We start from the raw sequence: 25,219 nt of genomic DNA on the forward strand, positions 1-25,219 counted from the left end.
CCCTCTAGCAAGTTGCCTGGCTATTCCCTCTCTCCCACGCCTTCTGGTCAATCAAAGGGTTATTTTTAACAGGGTTGTGTATACCATGCTTAAGTCCTGGCAAAATATCAGCACTTCAGAGTAGACACTCAAGATGGAAATAGTCTCCCACAGCCTCTCTCGTTTCCAGAGCTTTTCCTTTTAAAGAGAGAGAATAATTTTTCCAAATGGTAGAAGTCCCTCAATAAAAAGTGAACATTGGTTCAAAAGAAAAAAAAAGAACATTGGTTGTGTTTTTGGTCATCATGGGGCTTGAACTCAGGGCCTAGGCACTGTCACTGAGCTCTTTTACTCAAGGCTAGTGCTCTACTACTTTGAGCCACAGTGCCACTTCTGGTTTTCTGGTGGTTAATTGGAGATGAGTCTCTCAGTCTTTCCTGCCTGGGCTGGCTTTAAACCTCAATCCTCAGATCTCAGCCTCTTGAGTAGCTAGGATTACAGGCATAAGCCACCAATACCTTGCTCTGAACAGTAGTTTTGAGTGGCCAACTCAGCTTTGGCCGTGAAGGTTAGGCTAGATGGGGGGCCAGACCTGCTGTCACTTGGATCTGGCTTCAGAGCAGGGTAAGCCCACAGAGAGGATGGCATCTACTACTTTACTAGGCTTGTGGTAAAGGGCCCTTGTAACCCAGAATTATGGAGGTTAGTCCATTCCCCTTTCCCAATAGCTGGAGATTCTGGACCTACAGAAGCAGTCCCTCTATTTCAAGATACTCAATAATCAGAAAGCTTTAACTGAAAAGCCAGACTGTGCCTTTCTATAATTTTCTCCTGTGGCCTTTGCTCTGTCAGCAAGAGCTGCACAAGACAAATGTGACTCTTCCTGCATCATTCACTCAGGGATCAAAACCAGTGACTGTGTGGCTGCAAGTCTCTATGCTCAGGAGGATGGTATATGGGGCCCTCCTTATTTCACCAGTCTCCTTCTTTCAATTTGTTCCATTTTATTACTGTTTACTTTTAGGATAGAATAGTCTGACAGAGCATAAAAGACAAGTATCTCCCCGGTTTTGATGTTTCTCATATTGACTGACACCCAAAAGATGCTGCTTTTTTAGTTGTCATGTCACACTGACCAAAAACTTTTTTTTTCAGTGTTGGAAATCAAACCCAGTGACTTACATTTTGGTAGGGGAGTTCTCTACCACTGAGCTATATCCCAGCCCATATATCCATTATGTCTGTATGTGCGTGTGCATGTGTATGTGTGTGTGTGTGTGTGCACAGTATGTGCGTGTACATATGTATCACACAGATACATCTTATTCATGCCACATGATACTTATAGAAGTGTACAATGAGGTTCCGTGTTCCCATCTAAGAAAGACCACAGACAGACTGGCATTTCATATCATAAAACCAAGGAGCTAGTGCAGGACTCTGCCCTTTCTAAGCATTACGTTCATCAGCACTCCTGATCATATGAATGATGAGCCTCATTCTACCCAGATCTCCTGGTAGACATGGATACAGTAAGGCCTTATGGGACCTAGACATTTTTAATAATGCTTTGAAGTTCTCACCAGGACTGAAGGCTCCAGCCATGCTAGAATAGTTCATGCCAGATGAGAAGCTGGCTTTGGACAATTACTTCCTAAGATCCCTTCAAGTGGGGAGAGCAGCAGCCTCCTTGGAATGAGGTATCCAAATTACTGGATAGGCTGTACACTCTAATCCAGAGGGGCCCAGAAGAACCTAAATGGGAAGCTCTGGACAAGAAGCTTAGGGATTTAGCCAGGCAATGTTGTTGTATAAACCTTTGAGACTGAGACATTAGCCTCATAAGTGGGTGCTATTAGACCTGCTTGATGGGGTATCGGACAGAAGCCTCACTCTGAGGCACAGCGCTCCTCCCTGGGCCTTGGATATGAAGATCAGGTGTGAAGATAAGACTCCTGGAAGCCTACGTTGTCCTTTGGGACCCTCAGCTTCCTGGATCAGAGCAAAGTAGCTCACACCTAAGCAGAGAAATCAGTGTTTGGAGTGGTACTGAGCCTGGCCTGGAGCTGAGGGAATCCTGTGGAGGTGGCTGGTGAGGCTGTTACTGCTGTACTCCCTGAGGGAGAAGGAGGGCAAGGCTGATACCAAAACTGGGAGGGGAGGAAGGGAGGTGAAGGAAACTGACAGTTATTGAGCAACATGGTGTGCCAGCAACTTCCCATGCCTTATCTCATTTCATTTTCATAATCACCCATAAGGTAAGAGGTATTCTTAGCCCTATTTTACATTCATTCATTCAACAAGTTTTTACTGAGTGCCTGTTAAATGCCAAGTTCTACTCTACTCACTGAAGATAGAGCAGCAAGGGACACTGAAGACACTCCTGGCTTCATGGAGCTCATGCTCTACCAGAGACACAGGCAAAGAAACAAGATAAGAAAGGAACACTGGGATATTAAGTACAGGGAAGCACTAGAAAAACTAAAGAGGAAAGGGGAATAGAAAGCTAGAAGTTTTTTGTTTGTTTGTTTTTTGGGTTCGGTTGTGGAGCCTGAACTCTGGGCCTGGGTGCTGTCCCTCAGCTCTTCAGCTCAAGGCTATTGCTCTACAACTTGAGCCACAGCGCCACTTCGGCTTTCTTCTTTTTGCTTATGTGGTGCTGAGGAATCGAACTTGAGCCACAGCGCCACTTCGACTTTCTTCTTTTTGCTTATGTGGTGCTGAGGAATCGAACCCAGGGCCTCATGCATGCAAGGCAAGCACTCTACCACTGAGCCACCTTCCCAGCCCCAAAAGCTAGAAGTTTTAAAGCTACCTTTTAAACAGGAGGATTAGAAAAGGCCTCTATGGGGAGATGATATTTAACTAAAAACCTGAGGCCACAAAAGTTGGCCTTGGCTACAAGTATGAACACGAAAGAAGGGAGGGAGCCCGGCATTGGTGGCTCACCCCTGTAATCCTAGTACAGGAGGCTGAGATCTGAGGATCACAGTTCAAAGCCAGCCCAGGCAGAAAAGTCCGGAAGTGGCACTGTGTCTCCAGTGATAGAGCACTCACCTTGAGCTGAAGAGGTTAGGGACAGTGCCCAGGCACAGAGTTCAAGCCCCATGACCGAGAAAAGAAAGAAGAGAAAGGGGAAGGATGGGGAGGAAGAAGAGGGAAAGAGAAAGGGAAGAAAAGATAGCAATCTTGGATATAAATGCAGGCCAGCAGGTTGGAGCTGATAAGCATTCTGTTCTGATCTTTCAGTGCAGTGGGAAGCAGGGTCATCTATTGGGAATGAGAATGAATGAGGAGGTGAAATGTGAAGATTAAGTGTGCTAGTCCTCTTGAGAGAAAGAGAACACTAGGCTGATAATAATATAGTATATATAATGCTGGCAGCATAAGCACCTTACTTGAATTGTTGAATGAGACTAACTGCTGTGTATTTGCCTCCAGATAGCCACATTCAACTATACTAGTAGCTTAGTAGTTGAATTTAACCAAACTTACATTTTCACTGAGAGGAGCAAAGAAGCTAAGGATGATTGAAAGGGAGTGGTTATAATGATGGATTTGAACTTAAGGTGGATGAGAATGGCAGTAAGAACATGAGGAGGTGAAGGAGAGTGAAAAGATAGCAGATGATCCTTTGTGTTGAAAATTGCCCAGTGACAACAGTGGGTGAGCTATAGGCATGTACATAAGGGAGGATATCCGTTGAGATTGAGATTAGAGCTGGGCACTGGTGTCTTATGCTTGTAATCTAGCTACTCAGGAGGCTGAGATCCGAAAATCACAGTTCAAAGCCAGCCCAGGCAGAAAAGTCTATGAGACTTTTTATCTTACAGATTTGGGCAGAGCTAGATCTCTGATCTCACTTGGCAAATCTTTATTTAGCCCTTATTAAGACAGGCACAATTCTAAGTGCTGAGAGATGTAGTAATGAATAAAATAGGCAGCCCCTTGTTCATAGAGAGCTTATAGTCTTCATACAATCATAAGTAGCTGGGCACCAGTGGTTCATGCCAATAAACCTAGCTACTCAGGAGGCTGAAATGTAAGGATCATAATTCAAAGCCAACCCAGGCAGGAAGGTTTGTGAGCTTCTTATCTCCAAGTAACCACCAAAAGACTGGAAGTGGAGCTATGGCTCAAGTGGTAGAGTGCTAGCCTTGAGCAAAAAAAGCTCAGGACAGCGCCTAGGCCCTGAGTTCAAACCCCAGGACCAGCACAAAATAATAGTTATTATATAATAATAATAATAATAGTAATTATATAATCATAATCAAGTATACCTGGGAGAGAATAAACAGTGAATGGGATAATTTTACATCGTAAAGAAAAAGTAGCTAGGCGCCGGTGGCTCACGCCTGTAATCCTAGCTACTCAGGAGGCTGAGATCTGAGGATCATGGTTCAAAGCCAGCCCAGGCAGGAAAGTCCGAGAGACTCTGATCTCCAATAAACCACTAGAAAACCGGAAGTGGCGCTGTGGCTCAAGTGGTAGAGTGCTCGCCTTGAGCTGAAAAGCACAGGGACAGAGCCCAAGCCCAGAGTTCAAGCCCCACGACCGGCAAAAAAGAAAAAAGAAAAAGAAAAGGTAATCCCACTTAAATGGAAAACTTGGAGAAATCTTTCCTGAGGAGGTACTGTTTGAACAGAAGGCTAAATGTAAAAAAAGAGCCAGCCTTGAGAAAGACCCACACACAGGAAAAAGTTGGTTGTTTTAAGTGGTAGACAGAAGCCAGTATACCACAGCAGCATGAGGAGGAGGAGCTGAGGCAAGAGAAGAGGTAGGTAAGACGCGTAGGTGCTATATCCTGTGGTTGGGCTCCATCCAGAGACAGTGAGAGGACTCCAGTAGGAGGAATGGTATTGTGTGGTGATATTTAGGACTGTCACTGACTTCTCTGAGAGAAGGGCAAGAGTAGAAACTGGCTATAAATGACCGTAGAAGTCAAGAACTGAGAACTTGGCCTTGGATTATAATGGGTGAAGGCAGGTAGGTGAGTGAACTTAGCCTATGTTTAGAGATTATGTCCACAAGACTTGCTGATGAATTGGAGAGGCACCTAAGAAAAGGAGATGAGTCAAGAATGACTCCAAGAGATGCTACCCAGTTGGCAAAAGAGAGGTTTATTTGTAAAGAATGAGAATCTGGGCAAATGGAACCAAAGAAGTAAAAGACTGGCTCCTAGGTTTTGGCTTGAACTGCAGTCTTAGTCTAGCCTTTGGCCTCTTCACTCTGAAAGTCAGAACCATAGTGTCTGTGCCACAGTCCTGTGTACCATTGGTATTCACAACCACTTTTTTTAATATGTAGGGAATTTTTAAAATTGTTATTATAAAGGTGATATATAGAAGGGTTATAGGTACATAAGTTAGATATAACTACATTTTTTTTTGGACAGTGTCACCCCTTCCTTCATTCCCAGTTCATCCATTTCTTTTGATTTCAGAATTCTGTTCTTCCAACAGACCTGCTAAGGATTGCCCAAGTTTGGATTGGAACCATGCAATCCCTGTTCCTGCTTGTGTCTCTGGGTTTCTTGGTACTTGGTACCCCTGCCTGGTGACACACAGGTGCAAGTCTTGGCATCACTGTTAATCGTGGTCCCCAGCCTCTGGAGTACTCAGTACTGTTCCACTGTCCTTGCCCTCACTGGCTTGCTGATACTGTTCCAAACCCTTACAAATCACTGTTGTCCACACTTTTACTCATAAGCCCAAATCCCAGTCTCTGAAATGTCCTCAAGAAGAATCTGTCTAGTAGCATCCTTTCAGGTTCTCCCTACTCTAAGCTTGCCTATCATATTGGCCATCTTTAAATCTTCCCTGCCTCTTCCCTCATAGTTTGTCTTTGTCCATACCTCCCCAGAACTTTATTATACCGTCACTCTCCTTCACACCCCCTTCCATGTGTCCAAATATAGATGTTCTTCCCCATCCTACTTCATACTCAGTTTCCATTCCATTTCTGATCTCTGCTTCTGTACCAAGTCTCTTTGGAAACAGTCACATTTTGGCTAGACATAGTAGTACACATCAGTAATACCAGCTTCCCCAAAGGCGTAGGTAGGAGATGGCAGCAAAAGTCAGACCCCATCTGAAACGTAACCTAAAACAGAAAGGGCTTCATAGAGCTTAAGTAAGAGTGGCTGCCTAGCAAGTACAAGGCCTTGATTTCAAACCTCGGTACCATCAAAAAGTAACATTTTTCACTTGTATGCCTTCTCACTTCTCTTTTTCCCCCTCTCAACCTCTGTTGTTTTAGTTCTGTCCCTAGAAGTGCAGTTTTCTTAGAGGACCTATACACTTTAGTGTATTCCCAAAAGCAACATAAGAATGTGCATATAGACAGTTCTGACCCATGAGGTCATTGCAAGGATTAAATGAGATAATATATGTAGAGCCCTGAGCACAGTTATCACTATTTACTATTGTGTGTTTATCATGGTTTCATAACTGCCTTTTTCCTTGGCTGCCTCACCTGTTATCTACATTATCCGCAGGAACTGAATTCATTATTTGCAGTGCTGGAGATGGAACTCAGTTGAACACACTAGGAAAGTGTTTACACTGAGTTACTTTATTGTCATACTCTCAATGATTAGCACAACCACTAGGGTAAGGGGAGTGGAATGTGGTAGACTGTGGGAACCACTGGGACCATGCCTTGCTCTCTGGATTATGTGGCCTCTGTAGTGTGGTCACTACCCAGGCTCTCTGGGTAGGCATGCCTGCCTCCTACAGCAGCTTCTTAGCTCACTGTTCTCTCCTGTACTGCCCCACAGTCTCTCCCTTCCTCCACACTATGTACAGGCTGTCAGCAGAACCAGTGGGAGCCTGTCAGCAGGAGCCTAAGCATTGCCCCTTGGGGGCCTCTGGCTTAGCCTCTCCTCTTCTCCTTCAGCACAGGCCTCCCTGCCTGTCGTACATGTCATGCATGTGGCTCCAGCCTGTCTGGACACAGATGTGGCCACAGTCCCTAAGCAGGCAGAGGGGCAATAGCTGGCAGCATTTCACTCCTAGGGAGGGGTGGGAGCAGCTGTAAACAGTGGTGACTGCTAGAAGCCTGGCCCCTTGAATCAGTGACTAGCTGCATAGCTACTCCCAGACTTCTACAGGTCAGCAGGAATTCAGCCTGGATTGTACCTGAAAGGTGTACATTGTGAGGACTGTCACCCCAAGCTGCTTCCCCCTTTTGCAGCTCCTACACATTTACCCAGCACCTGCTATGTACTCAACTGTGTGCCAAGGATGCTACACAGTCTGGGGGGGAGCCAGGCAATGACATTAGAATGTGGTAAGTGCTAAGAGCATGGTGCACCCAGAGAGCAGCATTGCCTAGGAGGGGTTGGACAACTGGATGGGAAAATGTCAAAGAGGTGTTGTTGCTGGAGTCAGGTCTTACAGCTTAGCAGAAGCTCATTGTATTAATGAGAAGGGGAAGAGAATCCCACATAATGTGAACTGTGGTAAGAATATATAAAGGTGGTAAGAGCCTAGCTAATGCTAGAAACTGTAAGTAGTTGGATAAACTAGAGTCTAGGAAAGGGAGGGTAAGGGGGGTACTGGGGGATGGGAAAGCATGCAGAAGCCAGATCACAAGGCCATGTAAACCAAATGGAAAAGCTTAAAAGTCATTCTCTAGGGAGCAGAAATCCATATGGAACTAAGTTAAGCAGAAAGGAAATGCGTTAGTTTATATAACTAAGCTCTGGAGTTAAACTTTCAGACCCACCTGAATCTAGACCCACCTGCATCTTTCTCCCTGTAGCGTAGTTCTACTTTCCTCTGAATCTGGTCATCCTGCAGACAGGTTTGTCCACGTAGCTGCAGCAGCTGGCTCCAACACTCCTTAGCCTGGAGTTGGCAAGCTGTGTCTCTGTCACAGCTACTCAGCTCCACAGTTGTGGCATGCAAGCATCCATTGATGAATAGGTTTGGCTGTGTTCCACCAAAACTTAGTTTACCTAACTCCAGATGTAGACATTATAGCTCATTCTCTAAAAGAAGAAGATAGACTTTACATTCCTCAGTATCTCAATATGAAATATCACCAGGCACCAGTGGTTTACGCCTATAATCCTAACTACTCAGGAGGCTGAGATTTGAGGATCACCATTCAAAGGCAGGAAAGTCCATGGGGCAGGAAAGTCCATGAGACTTATCTCCAGTTAACCACCAGAAGAGGCACTGTGGCTCAAAGTGATAGAGCACCAGGCTTGAACAAAAAAGCTTAGAGATAGTACCCAAGCCCTGAGTTCAAGCCCCACAGCCCATAAATAAGAAATCTCAGAGAAGGCTTCCATACATCCTTCTTAGGTCATTGAGGAGTGGAGTCTGCTTATTGGTTAGCCAAGGACATGTGGCTCCATCCCAAAAGAAGGAGAGCTGTCAACTGAATTAAGACCATCCGGAATGAAAAGTAGAATACCATTATAGCAGAAAGGGAAATAAATGCAGACATTCACTGCAAGGCACTAGCAAAGAAAGTATGAACTGAGTACTTGAAATAACCAATGATTATCCATCTTGAAATTGATCCTGACACAGCTTCAGTGTACTAGGCTAGTCCTGCAGTGTTGATGAACATTCTGCCCAGCCTTTCTCTCTGTGTGGTATTTGCACCCCAGCTGCTTTGTTGCTGCTTTGTCACTAGCCCTTTCATTCCTTCCTCACACACTGTCCCACCTGCCTGGATGAAACTAGAGGACAGAGTCCCTGGGAGCAGAGCCTAGGCTGCAGCTCTTTGCTATTGATGGACACCACTTTATCCTGGCTTGCTTCCAGTGTCTCTCCTCACCTTCAGTCATGGCTACTGTGATGGTTAATCTTATCAATCTCATTGGCTTGAGAAGTGCCTAGGAGACGATTAGTGTTCCCAGAGATGGTAAGATCATAAGAAGTTTGTCCTAAGGAGTGAATTAATCTCTTGATGGATTCATAATATGATGACATTATTGTGAGGTTCTAATAAATAGGAAGTAGGTCTAGGTGGAGAAAGTAGATTACTCAGATTTGTTTTTGGGGGCTGCGTCTTTCCCTGGTGCCTTCCTGTATTCTGTATCCCACGTTTTGCCAAACCCTCCCCATAATGATCAACTGAATCCTCTGAAATCATGGGCTAAAATAATTCCTTCCTCAAATTGTTTCTGTCAGGCATTTGTTCACAGCAAGAGTAAAGTAACTAATACCATTGGTCTGGCTCCCTTCCATATGGCACTTATCTATACTACTCTGCTGCTCAACTACCCTCCCCAGCATTCTCCACCAGCTCACAGTTTCGTTGTTTTTTTTTTTTTTTGGTCCAGTTGTGGGACCTGAACTCTGGGCCTAGGTGCTGTCCCTCATCTCTTCCACTTGAGCCACAATGCCACTTCCGGCTTTTTTCTTTTTGCTTATGTGGTGCTGAGGAATTGAACCCAGGGCCTCGGGCATGCAAGGCAAGCGCTCTATCACTGAGCCACCTTCCCAGCCCCACAATTGCTGTCTTTCAAACCCCAGCTCACCTTTTTTTTGGGGGGGAGGCTGAACTCTGGGCCTGGGCACTGTCCCTCAGCTCTTCAGCTCAGGACAAGCGCTCTACCACTTGAGCCACAGTGCTACTTCCAGTTTTTTCTGCTTAGGTGGTGCTGAGGAATCGAACCCAGGGCCTCATGCATGCAAGACAAGCGTTCTACCACTGAGCCACCTTCCCAGCCCCCCAGTTCACCTTTGTCATCATTTCCTTCAAGAACTCTTTCCTCTATACCCAGAAATCTTTCCTCTATATTCTATTATACCTTGATACTCAAATTCCATTCTGAAGTGTAGGCTATTGAGATGTATTTCCATATAATTAGTTCCTGTCTCTACCATTAACTTCTTGAGAGAGGAACCAGGGCTAATTGATCTTTAGGTTCCCAGCCAGCACTTAGCACAGGACCTTGCACTGTGTGGACAAGCATTTGTTGGACAGCACTACATTTCCTAGCTCAAGCCCCACATAAGATATGAAGCAGGAGCTTCCTGTACACGTGTAGAATAGTCCTTGTGAGTTGGTACTTTTAACCTCTCTGCTTCCCCTTTAAGGATATGCACGTCTATTCTAAGACGTAAGCATCTTTTCTCCTTAGACTCTTGCTTTCCCATGCTCCAGACAGGTGCTTAGTGAGAAGAATGATAGCAGAGGATATGCCTGACAAGACATTTAGAAAGTGTTTGTCTTCCTTGCTTCGACAAATACCAAGGCCTGGGGCTGGGAAGGTGGCTTAGTGGTGGAGTGCTTGTCTCGCATGCATGAGGCCCTGGGTTCGATTCCTCAGCACCATATAAGCAGAAAAAGCCGGAAGTGGTACTGTGGCTCAAGGGGAAGAGTGCTATCCTTGGGCTGAAGAGCTGAGGGACAGCACCCAGGCCCAGAGTTCAGGCCCCATGGCCGACAAAAAAACAAAGAATTGAAAGACAAATACCAAGGCCTTTATAGTGGGCTGCAACAGTTAGATCTCAAGCAAAACAGGTAGATTCTAAAGACCTGTGACTCATCATTTCCTAGAGCAGGTTCTGTGGGGTTTGACTTTTACCTCATTGGGTGAATATTACTCTGACTGGGAAGTCAGAAGGCAGGTAACTTGGAGAAGATGTATAGTATATGTATCTTCTGACAGACTGATATGCCACTCCTAGGCTCTGCCTTCCATTTTCCTCCTGGGCCGCTTCACCTCACATTTATAGGAAGAAGTTGCTAGAAAGCTGGCTATCAAAAGACATATACATATAAAACTGAACTTGGCTGTTGACTTAATCCAGCTGACCATACCTGGAGGTATCTTTTCTAACTGAGTAGAAAGGAGCTAGAAGGGAAGTCTCTGCCCTGGGTTTGCTGGTGCTCACACATACCACTCCCCACTCAAAACAGGCTCCAGTGGACTTTCCACCTGGTCTCAGGCTTGGTGTTCAAAATGTCCTTCAAGAATGTTTTAGGTAGATGAGCAGAGCTGGTACATTGACAATCTTCACTTTGCCTCAGCCACAGTATTGAGCAGTAGGTGATCTAGGGGATCCCTTAGAAGGGTCCCAGATTGCCCTTCCTGGATGGTCAGACTAACCCCTATCCCTAGTTATCATCCTGTCTTTGTGGGGACTCCTGAGGCACTGAAGTCAGATCCACCCTCAGCATGCATTCTCCCTGGGCCCTGTCCCTAAACTAATTGGCTCTGGGATCAGGGAAAAAAGACAGGTCTCCTACCCCTGAGCTTTCTCACGCACTCATACACACCCTGCTGAAACCTGATCCTCAGGCTGCCTCGCGTGCTGGGATGCTGGGGCGATGGCAGGGCTGGCAGGCTGGGGCCTGTCTAGTGGAGCCTACCCCACCCTGCACTGCTACCCACTAGGCCAGGGCAAGCAGGTCAGGTATCTCATGCCCCTGCTAGTCTGACCAGTCATTCTGCACTTTAAGGATTATTACCACCTTGGTCAGTCTCCCTACTGGCACATTGCTATGGATAGTAGCCCCTGGATTTTGTTCTAAGTGTGGTATGAAATTGTGCCAGGCCACCTGCAGAATTAACACAAGCACATTATGTTCACCATCATCTGCCCCAACACTTCCTGTTGTTTGTGGCCCCCTGCTCAGCTCCCAAGGCCCTAAGCTACCTCACAGGGTTTGAATAAAATGTAATGGGAAGTCTAGAAGAATACAGGTCTACTTGGAAGCTCCAGGGAAGGGTTTCTAGAGGAACTAGCATTTAAGCTTAAGGGAACAGGGACAAATTTTCCAGGCAAATAAAAAAGGGTGGAAGACTAGAGCAGGAACATGTACTTAATACATAAAAAGCTTCAAAAAGCCAGGTGCCAGTCACACCTGTAATCCTGACTACTCAGGAGGCTGAGATCTGAGGATCTTGCTTCAAAGCCAGCCTGGGCAGGAAAGTCTGTGAGGCTCTTATTTCCAGTAAACCACCAGAAAACCAGAAGTGGAGCTGTCGCTCAAGTGGTAGAGTGCTTGTCTTGAGCTAAGGAGTTGAGGGACAGTGCCCAGGCCCAGAGTTCAAGCCCTACAACCGACAAAAAAAAAAAAAGAAAAAAATCAAAAAGGAGTCAAAAAGCTGGTGGCTACCTCCTGGTAGCTACTCAGGAGGCTGAGATCTGAGGATCATGGTTTGAAGCCAGCAGGAGGAAAGTTTGTGAAACTCTTATCTCCAATTAACCTCCAGAAAACTGGAAGTGGTGCTGTGGCTCAAAGTGCTAGAGTACTAGCCTTGAGCAGTAAGAACTCAAGAACAGCACCCAGGCCCTGAGGTCAAGCCTATGACTGACCAAAAACAACACACAGCAAATGAAGCTTCCAGATGGCAAGTAATTATCTTGAGTTAACTAAAAAGAAATGCAAGCCTGGCACCAGTGGTTCATGCCTATGATCCTAGCTGCTCAAGCGGCTGTAATATGAGGATCATGGTTCAAAGCTAGCCTAGGCAAGAAAGTCTGTGAGACTTTCCAGTAAACTGCAACAACAACAAACCAAAAGTGGAGCTGTGGCTCAAGTGTAGAATGTGAATAATTCTGAGAGGGGGAAGAAAAGCTTAGGGACAACACCCAAGCCCTGAGTCCAAGCCCCAGGTAGGAAGGAAGGGAAGAAAAGAAATAGTCAAGTGTAGTGGTACAGACCTGCAGTCCCAGCACTATGGTGGCTGATGCAAGAAGATCTTAGTTTGAGCCCAATAAACCACTCGAGAACTGGAAGTGGCGCTGTAGCTCAAGAGGTAGAGCATTCGCCTTGAGCTGAAGAGCACAGGGACGCCCAAGCCCAGAGTTCAAGCCCCACAACCGACAAAAAAAAAAAAAAAAAAAAGCTGAGAGCTGAGTGCTAGTGGCACACTCTAATCCTAGTTACTTAGGAGGCTGAGATCTAAGGACCACGGTTCAAAGCCAGCCTGGGCAGGAAAGTACCTAAGACTTTTATCTCCAATAAATGACTCAAAAAATAAATAAAAATAGAAACAAAAAACAGAGCTGGAGCTGTGGCTGAAGTGGTAGAGTGCTAGCCTTGAGCAAAAGAAGATCAGGGAGGCTGGGAAGGTGGCTCAGTGGTAGAGCGCTTGCCTTGCATGCATGAAGCCCTGGGTTCGATTCCTCAGCACCACATAAGCAAAAAAAAAAGCCAGAAGTGGCGCTGTGGCTCAAGTGGTAAAGCGTTAGCCTTGAGCTGAAGAGCTGAGGGACAGCACCTAGGCCCAGAGTTCAGGTCCCATGACGGGACCTCCCCCCCCCCCCCCCAAAAAAAAAAAGAAGATCAGGGATAGTGCCCAGACCCTGAGTTCAAGCTCAAGGACCAACACACACACACACACACACTCACACTCACACTCACACAGAAAGGATGGAAAAAAGAGTATCCTTTACAAAGAGGGGCAGTCACTCAGCAGGAAGAAATGCTAAGGAGAGCTGGCTCAGCCTTTCAAGGAATAAAAAGAGGCTAAAAATGAGCATCCAAAGTACACAGGCCCAATAAAAGAATGAAGTGAAATGGCAAGTGTTTGAGAACATCATAAAAGTAAAAAAGGAATAAATTACACCAAACAGATTTTTAAGAGACCTTATCAGGCCCTTTTAATATATTCTGCCATGATCTGTCCTGTGAACTGTTCTAAACCATTACTAATATGGCAACTCCTGCTTCTTTTGGTTATAATTACATTTGACTCTTCTTTTACATTTTTTTGGAGGGATGATTCATAACACATTACCAGTAGTTTCCAGTTTTTGTTGTTGAACCTAGTCTCTGTATATTAAGAGAAAGTCATTCTGTAAAGCAGTCTAGAAAATAATATAGGAAAAGGAAAGATGTCAGTTTGGATAGATGTGAAAAGGATAATTATCTCTGTGTTGTAGGATTCTGGTTGTTTGTATGTGCATATTTGCCTGCATTTTTCCAAAATTAACATAGTACAGATTACAAAATGTTTTTAAAAGAACCATTAAATATAATGAACTTTTTAATAATCTGGAAAAGGGGAGATGAGAAAAGAAAAGGGGGAAAAAGACATGTTAAGATTGTTTGGCAAGATCTGAAGAGCTTTTATTAGCATATAACATCCAGTACATATTGAGAAGCAGATAAAATCCTGACTCAGAAACTTTACATAAATTTTCTAAGTTCAGTGCTAACACAGAAGAGTAGTTTTAATTCAGGAATATGTCCAAAAACCTGTTCCCTTTGATGTCACTCATAAACCTTGGCCAAGATCCTCAGTGTGTCTGGAAAAGCCTCAGGCATATTAATTCAAGGCCTAAGAAATAGGCATTGTCCTTGTGTACCAGAGAACAGCAGCAACTCAGTTGGTGGGATCCCTTATTCTAAAGGAAAGCCTTTGTGCAGGAGGAGTGGCCTCAGGGCTGAGTGTTGACATCTTCCTAGCCAAAATGTGATAGGGGAGGGAGCCTGTCAGAGTCTCTAATATACAAGATCTCTGAATGATTTCTGATCTTATTTCTCCTGGGATAGCATAATGGATTCCTGATGATAGAGATAAGAAATGGATTATACTATATGGTTTGTGGTTATACCATGTTTGGAGAGGTAAATTCTAGCTGCTGGGTCTGGACCCAGGAGCTTCTTTCTTGTAACCTCCTGCTGTTCAGTGGACTGAATTAGATTGGGTTTGAAACAGAAAGAGCCCCTGAGGACTAAGTTTCCACACAGTCTTTTTTTTTTTTTGTCGGTCATGGGGCTTGAATTCTGGGCCTGGGTACTGTTCCTGAGCTCTTCAGCTCAAGGCTAGCACTCTACCACTTGAGCCACAGTGCCACTTCCAGTTTTCTGGTGGCTCACTGGAGACAAGAGTCTCATGGACTTGGGGCTGGGGAGGTGGCTCAGTGGTAGAGCGCTTGTCTTGCATGCCTGAGGCCCTGGGTTCGATTCCTCAGCACCACATAATCAGAAAAAAAAGCCGGAAATGGTGCTGTGGCTCAAGTGGTAGAGCACTAGCCTTGAGCTGAAGAGCTGAGGGACAGCGCCCAGGCCCAGAGTTCAGGCCCCATGACCGGACCCAAAAACAAAACAAAAAAAAAGAGTCTCATGGACTTTCCTGCCCAGGCTGGCTTTGAACCATGATCCTCAAGTCTCAGCCTCCTGAGTAGCTGGGATTATAGGCATGAGCCACCAGCATCTAGCCACACAGTCATTCTTTGCCAGAAAGACCTTCAGCCTCTGGCTGGTCTGGCTGCAAAGTCAAAGGGACCTTGAGGATAAGAGGGGTGCAAGGCAGCTAGATTCGTTGGTGCTTTTTATAGCCACAGACCCTGGCTAGACCCTCATACCCTAAAGAGCTGTCATGCAGTGGGACTGAGGGAGACTGAAAGAAATTGGTGTACCATGAGTGAGATGTGCAGGCCTCCTAGCACATAGAAAGTGACTTAAACTGGCCATCTTCTATGCTTCTAGTGCCATAGAAAGGATACCATGTTCTCTGTAAACTTGTGTTCCTGGAGCATTTTTTAAAAGATTTGAGACCTCCTGTACCTTTGCCTACTGCCTTACTTTTTCTTGTATCCCTCTCAAGTATCCTGTCTTCCCCAAACCTGCAGCCTACTCTGTCCAAGAACAGTGACACTTGTTTTTCCTTAGTCCCCACTCACCATCACTTCACCCTTCTCTCTCCTCTTTCCTTCCCAGCTCTCCTCCAGGCCAAAAGGAACCCTTCCCCCTTGAACTTTTTTCAGATCTTCCCCCACCACTACAGGAACTTAAGGCCTCTCTTCCCTTTTTCTACCAACAAATGCAACATGGTTATTGCTGGTCTGATCGCTCCCCTCAATCCTGCATCCTAAGACTAGCTTTTACTTCTTCTCTACCAGACTTCTGTAGCTTTGCCCTGCTTTGCCATCTCAGCATGAATTCATCCCTTCCTCACCCTGGGTGGTCCACTCCAGAATCCTCTCCAAAATGCTGTCTTACTACACTGGCTATATTTTTGGATAGTTTTGTTTCACTGGACAGTGTGAATCCCTGTGTTCTCAGATGACAGGAACAGAGTGGGTAGCAGTGACTGCAGATGGATGCATGGATAAGCTTCCAGAGAGCTTCCAGCTCTGAGACATTAATATCCTTGCCCCTTCGCTCTTTACTGATGGCCAAATAAAGACTGGCCAGGCCTGCTTCCTTAGACTCAAGTTCCAGTCAACAAGATCAGCAGCTACTCCATGAACAGCCAGGCTGGGGTAGTAAGAATGTGCTGGAATGTGGAGGGTGGCTTCCACAGATCCATCACCAAGACAATGCACAGAAAAGCCATCCAGTACCCAGCCTATTGTGTTGTTGTATTCCAGGTTCTCGAAGCCAGCACCCATGTTCCTAGATGACTCCTTTCGAAAGTGGGCTAGGATCCGGGAGTTTGTGCCACCTTTTGGGATCAAAGGTCAAGGTATGTTGTGAACCATGACCCACGTTAACATCTCATTCCCCAATTATGTTCCTAAATTTCAGAACTAGCCTATATCTTAAGAAGTCCTAATTCTGGAGACTTTTGACACCCACCTACTCTTTCTCTTCCCCATTCTTGCTTTTGTCTTGATTAATGAACTATTGACCCAGAGCCCATCACTTGCCAGGACTGGGTCCACAGCAGTGACATAGACACTTCTCAGAAAATCTCCAATCTAATGAGAGAGCAGACACTCAGGATTCTAGGAGGAAGTAGAGGGAGCCATAAAGTCACAAAAGAGAGGTGCAAAAGGTACTAGGTAGAAAGAATGTTTCCAGAGTCAACAGAGGCAGAGGCTACCCTCCAGGAATACTCTTCTACTCTTCTATCATCCCTACCTGATCCCTTTTATTCTAACCTAACCTCCTAACCTAGCCTCTCCTCTAATACCCTCCTGGTCCTGGAGCTTCAACTCAGGGTCTTCACACTGTCCCTTAGCTTTTTCTGCTCAAGGCTAGCACTCTACCACTTGAGCCACAGCTCCATTTCCAGATTTTTTTTAATTTTACTTTATTGTAAAGATGCTGTTCAGAAAGGGGTTACAGTTACATGCGTAAGGCAATGAGTACATTTCTTGAAGAGCATTGTTACCCCTTCCCTTGTTCTCCCACTATCCCTTCCCTCCCCCCACATTTCCAGATTTGTGGTTGGTTAATTGGAGATAAGTCTCACAGACTTCCTACCTGAGCTGGATTTGAACCGGATCCTCAGCTCTCAGCCTCCTGAGTGGCTATGATTATAGGTGTGAGCCAGTTCTAATTTTTATCACGTCCACTGCTAACCTGGACATACAGACACTTCCCTCTGCCCTTAGGGAGTTCTTCCCTATTAAGACTTTTTCAGCCCTTACTGTAACAGTTCTGTTTCTATGTCTAGTTCCTATCCTGGAGGCGGGGGTGGAGATAGAGAGCTGAGGCTTAAAGGTCAGAGAGGAGATTAGATCCCCTTACTATCTTATTACTAACTGATCTTATAAGTTATTTAACCTGTCTTTGCTTTAGTTGCTACTGTGTAAGTTGTGGTCAGAATTAAAATAACTATTAAAGGCATGATAGATAACCATTTGGCTAGGAAACTAAGAATATTTAAGTGCTTCATTCTGCCAGCCTACCCTTCTCTGGAAGGACAGCAAGAATGCTGTTGAGCATAGGCTTTGACTTCAGACCTCCAAAAGAGACATCTGATGAGTTGGGTCATGCCATATGAAGGACTTCCTGGAATACATGTAGCCAACCAACCTACTCTTTTCTCCTGAGCCCCCATGCAAGACTCCAACTGCAGACTGAGAATGTGGCTTAGTGGTAAAGTGCTTGCCTAGCATGCATAAAGCCCTGGGCTTGATTCCTCATCCCACATAAATAGAAAAAGTTGGAAGTGGCACTGTGACACAAGTGGTAGAGTGATAGCCTGGAGCAAAAGAAGGTCAGGGACAGTGCCCAGGCCATGAGTTCAAGCCTCAAGACTGGCAAAAAAAAAAAAAAGACTCCAACTGCACAGCTACAAAGTCTAGGAAAGTCTAATACAGAGACCACTAGAGATGAGAACCACTATTCCTGTATATCCTTTATAGGAGGAGTCAAGGGCTTTTCCTGAAAAAAAAAAAAAAAGCCCTACCCATATCCTTGATCTTGGCCAATTAATAGTAAATGCTCTATCTTTTTTTTTTTTTTTTTTGGTCAGTGGTGAGGCTTGGGCACTATCCCTCAGCTCTTCAGCTCAAGGCAAGCACTCTACCACTTGAGCCACAGCGCCACTTCCAGTTTTCTGAGTGGTTTACTAGAGATGTCTCTCTGACTTTCCTGCCCAGGATGGCTTCGAACTGGGATCCTCAGATCTCAGCCTCCTGAGTAGCTAGGATTACAGGTGTGAGCCACGGACGCCCGGCTAAATGCTCTATCTTAAAAGGCAAATGGACATAGATAAAGGAGAGCATCTGTGTCCTTCCGTAAAACCTGTAAGGCGTATCTGGAGGCATCTAGTGCTGAGTATTCCTTACAGGTTGGGTCCTTGTCTTGTTCTCATTCAGTTTCTGAAAAGATCCACCTGTTTTCTCATTTTTCTCATGCACTCATTCGCCATTCCAGGATAACTGAGTGTCATTGTTAAAGCCTGGCTCCCAGCAGAAGTATGCTTGTCTTTTTCTCTGCCTCTATCTCCTGTGTAAGGGAAAAAGTTAGGGCAATGACCTTGTGGGTCTTTTGGTTTGGTTGTTTGGTTTTTGTTTTGTCTGTGCTGGTACTAGGGCTTGAACTCAGTGCTTTGTTTTTTGTTTTGTTTTGTTTTGTTTGTCGGTTGTGGGGCTTTAACTCTGGGCCTAGGCATTGTCCTTCTGCTCTTCAGCTCAAGGTGAGTACTTTACCACTTGAGCCATAGTGCTACTTCTGGTTTTCTAGTGGTTTATTTGAAATAAGAGTCTCACAGACTTTCCTGCCCGGGCTGGCTTTGAATGGTGTTCCTCAGATCTCAGCCTCCTGAGTAGCTAGGATTACATGGGTGAGCCACTGGTGCCTGGCTGTTTTGTGTTCTTGCTCAATTTTTTCACTAATGTCTGCTCCTTTACCATTTGAGCCACACTAACAGTTCAGCAGTTTTTAATATTTATTTATTCACTTATTTATTTATTTATTTTTGCTGATTAATTGGAGGTAGAGTCTGTGGACTTTTCTTCATGGGCTGGCTTGAAGGGACATCCTCAGATCTCAGTTTTTTAAGTAGCTACAATTATATCAGTGAGCCACCTGTGCCTGGCCAGACTTGTGTTTGGAGCTCCACCCAACTCCACCTCCCCTCTATGCCCAGGACTTGTGCTGCTCTCTAAATAAAATTGTCACAACTTAAATGATCCTCTAACAGTTACCTCCTTCCTCTGTCCACAGACAATCTCATCAAAGCCATCCTGTCAGTCACCAAAGAGTACCGCCTGACTCCTGCCTTGGACAGGTGAGCCACTGCTAACCTCTGTGCCCCTAGCTTCCTGGTATGTGCAATGATATTAAAACCCAGGTGGTTTTCCCTATACTTGGTCAGGTTCTCCAACATATCTGCATATGTATATACAGTACACACCCTGGGGAGGAAGAGCAGATAAGTGAAACCACTTCCCAGGATTGGCAGCCCAAAGGCTATAAGCAATTAGCAAGATTTTTTATTTTTATTTATTTTTTTTTTTTTTTGGTCAGTCGTGGGCCTGAACTCTGGGCCTGGGCGCTGTCCCTGAGTTCCTCAGGTCAAGGCTATTGCTCTACCACTTGAGCCACAGCTCCACTTCCAGCTTTTTCTGCTTATGTGGTGGTGAGAAATCGAGCCCAGGGCCTGGTGCATGCAAGGCAAGCATTCTACCACTGAGCCACCTTCCCAGCCTTAGCAAGACATCCTGATCCTCAGCTATTAGAAGTTTGAGGATAAGAACTATAGACTCTGGAACTCAGATCAGCCCAGCAATAGGACTGAGGATCTACATGGTAGGCTTTGGTCTAGGAGGTAGTAACAGCTCTTAATCCAGCTCTAGAGAGGGAAAGACCTAGGGTCAGGTGAGAAAAGCAAAAGGAACAGCCCTTTTAGTGGCTGCTAGGGAGCCAAGGGGCATCTGAGGTGAAAAGCTGAGTCTCCAGTCTCCTTCATCTGTTCTTGCTTTCCTGGCAGAGCCTCAAGCCTGTCCCTGTCCCCCGACTGACACTTGGGGAACCTTTACCTTAGGATACCATCTCACAGTTGCCTTGTCCTCATTTCCCAGCTTGATTCCTGGGCCATTCCATACCCACATTTTCCTGAGGGAGGGAGTGTCACAGGGTAGGGATGTCAGAACCGCAAAACCCAGCTTCCCTTAGTATGGCTCTAACCTCCTTTAGAAAAGTTGCTGGGAGCCTTGGTCCTGACCAAGCACGTGGGGTCAAGAGACAAAGGGAAAGAGGCCTGGTGGTCAGCTATACACAGGCCTTTATTCTCTGTCCTCGCAGCCTCCGCTGCCGCCGCTGCATCATCGTGGGCAATGGAGGTGTCCTTGCCAACAAGTCTCTGGGGTCACGAATTGATGACTATGACATTGTGGTCAGGTGAGCTTCCCAAAATAACACCTTACGCACCTGCATGTCCTGCCCTAAAACCAGGAGCTACAAGCCTATTGAGAAACTGTCTGTTCATCTGGCCACCTAGGCTGGAAGTCAACAGAAGCCTCAAGAAGACTGGGTTGGAGGTTTTTGAAATGGAAAACTAGGTGACCTAGACTCCCATTCTCTGCACTTGGGGTGTTTTGGGGTTGTGGTGCCTCCCTGAACACAGATGCAAGGCAAGCTTTGACTGGGCCTGCTCTCTGTAGACTGAACTCTGCACCAGTGAAGGGCTTTGAGAAGGACGTGGGCAGCAAAACAACCCTGCGCATCACATATCCTGAGGGCGCCATGCAGAGGCCTGAGCAATATGAGCGTGATTCTCTCTTTGTCCTCGCTGGCTTCAAGTGGCAAGACTTCAAGTGGCTGAAGTACATCGTCTACAAGGAGAGAGTGGTGAGCTCCCTTGGCATCATCACCTTCTTGCCCTGGGGCCTTGCTGCCAACTCCCCAGCTACCAAGGCAGATCTCATGGACCCCACAAAGAAAAAGTAGGAACCTTCAAAAGAAGCATTAATGACCCAAAACTGAAAGACTCAAGTAGAGCAACAAGAAGATGCCAGGGTCCCAGGCCAGGCTTCATGAGCTTCATGTCTGTTGTCTGCTATCTACCTCTAGATGCCCCAAAGGCAGGCTTTTGCTCAGGCTTCTCTAGCCAGACCACAGGAGTCCCAGGGCTCTTCAGTGACCTGAGAGCTCCAGGGAAGGAAAGGCCAGTTTCAGTATTCTCCCAGTATTCACACTCTCCTTCCATGTACCCACCACCTATGAAGTAGGTCTCTTACTCTGGTCTGAGGTCCCTCCCTTTTTCTTAGCCAGGGGAGTAAGGCCTTATTGGGGCCCTGAGGCCATTCTGTAAGAACCACAGATCCCCCAACTTGAGGGTGCCAACTCCCAAACTTATGTCTGAGCCTCTGTCTGCTTTGTACGTTTACCACTGACCACCACTAGGTCTGATTCTGCTCTTCAGGTATAATCAGATTCTGCATTTACTGTTTTAGGCAGGCAAGCAAGCACCTGGGACCATTTCTTTAGGGAGCATATGTATGTAGCAGAATAGGGTCAGACTGCTTATCAGTTGACTACCCACTGGGTCATCTCCTGAGATTTCCATAGCTTGGGGCCTACAGGGACATCTGCCAACTTGTCTGGGTCCATCCTCCATCTCCTCCCCTCCAGCTGTGGACCAACCCCCTCCCCAGGGAGGGTTGCTGTGGAGTGAGCTCAGACCATTTATTTTTGCAGTACTCAAGCATCTAACCAGAGATTGATGACAGATGGCCCTCTGCATGCAGTAAGAAGCTAGCTGTTCTTTCTGGAGATTTAGAGACAAGTTGAGAGTCAGAACAACTTAACCTGCCTGTGGGGGTCTACATACAATTTGATTTAAGTCCACAGATCTTTCCCAAAGCAAGGCTAAGTACAGGCAGTGTCATATAGCTAACAAGCAAAACAGAAAATAGCTAGAAATTCATGTAGGTAGGATAATGGGAAGGGAGCCTACCTTAGAACTACGCTAAATGAGGCAGCTGAGTTGTGCTGGGTTCAGCCCAGCTCTCCAGAGAGAAGGAAAGGGCCAAGCAGCAAGGTGGTCAGGTAGCATTAGCCAACCTGAGGTGATCTACTGTCCACACCAGAGAAAATGGGACTAAGGGAGCACTCCTCTGTTCTCAGAACCCTAGAACCTGACACACCAATGTCCCCACTCTTCTGTTTGCCTTGAGTGCAATTGAATTTTGGCCCCAGGTAGGTACTTTGAAGAGATATGGGAGGACATTGGGTCTGCCTTGGTCAACCCCAGGGGCTCTGGAGACTGCTTTCTTACCTGAACCCTCTATCCTTCTACCCACACACCCTTTCTGTACCCATGGATACCTGTTAAAGCCCCAAGCCTCCCTTGGGCAAGAGATAATAGAGGACAGAGCACTGATCCCATTGGATTTTTCTCCCTCACTACCCCCGTTACTGTTTGGAATTGGCTTGAATACCAGACCCTGCTTCCTTCTAGGCAGACTGGCAAAATCCAGGCAGTCCAAACAAAGAGGGCAGGCCAGAGGTGAGTCAGGGCCAGCCAGGTAAGTACTGTTACTTGTTCCTTCAAGAAGAACCAGGGTCAGTCAAGTCAAGTCAAAATACTTATAGTTCATCCAATGGAGAAAGAAAGCAAGAAAGAAGAAAAGGAGGAAGCAAGCCATCTAGAGTCAGAGAAAGCAAATAGCAGGACCTTGCTACACCAGGAAATCTGTTGGCCCAACCTTGGGCCTTTGAGGCCCAGGTGGATGTGAGCCAACTTGACTTTCCAGGCCCCTCCTGTCTGGTTCCGTCACAGGGCCCAGACACAGACTTGTCCTGCCTCTGGCTGCTGGCCAGCTCTACACCTGTCTGGAATCTTACCTGTAGAATTCTGGCAGAAGGCAGCTCTGTCCTGGAGCCAAGGCCTGGATGAGCAGGGCAGATACAGGTATTAGCCTTCAGTCACAGCTGCTTGCTATGTGAACAATACCTATAACATATACCTTCCTGGTAGCCAGGAATCCTGGTGAGTTTTGGGAAAAGAGGAGATGTGGCACAGGAAATAAAACACCCTGAAGAGGACTGGCTATATTTGCTTATCCAAGTGGGAGCTCTGTTCTTCACCAGTTACAACTATTTGGTTCCCTGATTCACTGAACACAGATAACTCCACACAGGCTACCAAAAGACCTTTTATCTTCCTGGTCCCAGGACCCTTCACTAAGCCAGCAAGCAGATGAAGAAGTTCCAGCAGTCCATGTTCTCCAGAGCACCAGTGTATGAGCAAGTAGGGAAGTGAGGCCAGGAGGAAGAGAGGAACAGGGACATGGGGGAGGAAGGGTGGCCATATGTAAGTCCCTAGTGGGAGGGTCCTCAGTCCCCATGAAACTTCTCAGATGCAGGTCTGTAGCTGACCCCATCTACTCAATTCCTTGTTTGTCTGTCATTAGTGAGTTACTGGTATTACCCTGGTCCCTGGAAATTCTCAAATTCATCACTGCTTCTGACCTATAGTCTCTCCTGGGGGCAGGCTGATAAGGACAGGAGAAATCCTCCTGGAGAGGACTGCTAACCTGAGCCTGAAGAAAGTATTAGGACTGAGTCATGTGAAAGGTGTTACAAGCAAAAGAACAATATGCACAGAGGCCCAGAGAGGCTATGCTCCCTTGAAGACATTATTGGTAATATTGTGTGGACAGAACAAGATACAATGCCAGCGATATGTCAGTGTGTGCTGTCAAATTTCCCAGCTGCTGCAGCCTTTACATCTTCCTTCTGGGTCTAGATGAAAGCCATGGATGCCTATCCACTATACAGCGGAAGGGTTCTTGGGCCTGGAGAGGACAGAACATGTGAAAGAAAGAGCTCTAATCCAGTTACTCAGGCCACAGCCTCCTGTCTCTGTCAGCATCTCCTGCTATGCCCCAGAATGCCTGATAACCAGGCATCCTCACACTGAAACTTGAAAGCTGGCTTCTGCTGAGCAGTCCTCTGTGGGCTAGGTTAGTGTGGCTGTGGTCCTGCCCTGCAGGGGCCAGGGAAGGGTGAGGGCTAGGGTTGGCCCATGTACAGTCAACACAAGCTCAAGCTTCAAGCTCCTAGAAGGTCTAGGGAAAAAAGAAGGGCAGGATCACAGAGGCCAATCAGGGCCTCACATTCATACTTGGGGGATGAAGTTTCTGAATTTGGGAACAATTACATTATTTAAGAGGGGAAATCAAGTCAAGTACAATAGTTCATACTTATAATCCTAGTTTTTAGGAGGCAGAGACAGGAAGATTGTGAGTTCAAGGCAAGCCATGGCTATAAAGCAAGGTTCTATCTAAAAAAATAATAAATTTTTTTTGTCAGTAGTGGGGCCTGAACTCTGGGTCTGAGCTGTCCCTCAGCTCTTCAGCTCAAGGCTAGCACTCTACCACTTGAGCCATAGTGCCACTGCTGGCTTTTTCTGCTTATGTGGTGCTGAGGAAGCGAACCCAGGGACTCATGCATGCAAGGCAAGCACCCTACCACTGGGTACCTTCCCAACCCCTATCTCAAATTTTTAAAGAATTAATAAGAATAAATAAGGGTTTTTTTGTTTTGTTTTGTTTGCTTGTGTGTTTGTTTTTGCCAATCCTGGGGCTTGAACTCAGGGCCTGGATGCTATCTCTGAGCCTCTCTGTGCTCAAGGCTAGCACTCTACCTCTTGAGTCAAAGCACCACTTTCATCTTTTTCTGAGTAGTTTATTGGAGATGAGTCTCATGGACTTTCCTGCCTGGGCTGGCTTTGAACCACGATCCTCAGATCTCAGCCTCTTGAGTAACTGCGATTATAGGCATGAACCCCTAGCACCTGGCTAAATATTTTTTTTTAAAAAAGGAGAAACGGCTTGGAAGGTGGCTCAGCATAGTAGAGTGCTTGCCTCTCATGCATGAGGCCCTGGGTTCAATTCCTCAGCACCACATAAACAGAAAAGGCCAGAAGTGGCACTGTGACTCAAGTGGTAGAGCGCCAGCCTTGAGCTGAAGAGCTCAGGGACAGTGCCCAGGCCTAGAGTTCAAGACCCCCAACCAACAAAAAGAGAGAGAGAGCTTAAGCTGTGGAGTCATGCAGACTTGGGTTTAAATTTAGACTTGTCACTTACTAGTTGAATTACCTTAGGCAAACCACCTTCCCCTTAGATTG

At 46.1% G+C, this 25,219-nt stretch overlaps 1 protein-coding gene across 3 annotated transcripts in view; it reads left to right on the forward strand.

Annotated features, from left to right (window-relative positions):
* St3gal3 (ST3 beta-galactoside alpha-2,3-sialyltransferase 3) overlaps window positions 1–25,219 on the forward strand; it is a 193,256-nt gene that overhangs the window by 134,101 nt on the left and 33,936 nt on the right. For all 3 annotated transcript variants that reach the window (XR_006147704.1, XM_042681871.1, XM_042681883.1), the window contains 4 exons: window positions 16,278–16,372; window positions 19,309–19,372; window positions 20,389–20,484; window positions 20,748–20,934. Coding sequence is in view for 2 of the 3 variants with exons in the window: in XM_042681871.1 (XP_042537805.1) it covers window positions 16,278–16,372; window positions 19,309–19,372; window positions 20,389–20,484; window positions 20,748–20,934 (442 nt within the window). In the remaining variant the exon portion in view is untranslated. The remainder of the gene's footprint in view (window positions 1–16,277; window positions 16,373–19,308; window positions 19,373–20,388; window positions 20,485–20,747; window positions 20,935–25,219) is intronic.

Source organism: Dipodomys spectabilis, unplaced genomic scaffold (genome assembly GCF_019054845.1).
Source record: "Dipodomys spectabilis isolate Male_0828 unplaced genomic scaffold, ASM1905484v1 ptg000002l, whole genome shotgun sequence".
NCBI lineage: Eukaryota > Metazoa > Chordata > Mammalia > Rodentia > Heteromyidae > Dipodomys > Dipodomys spectabilis.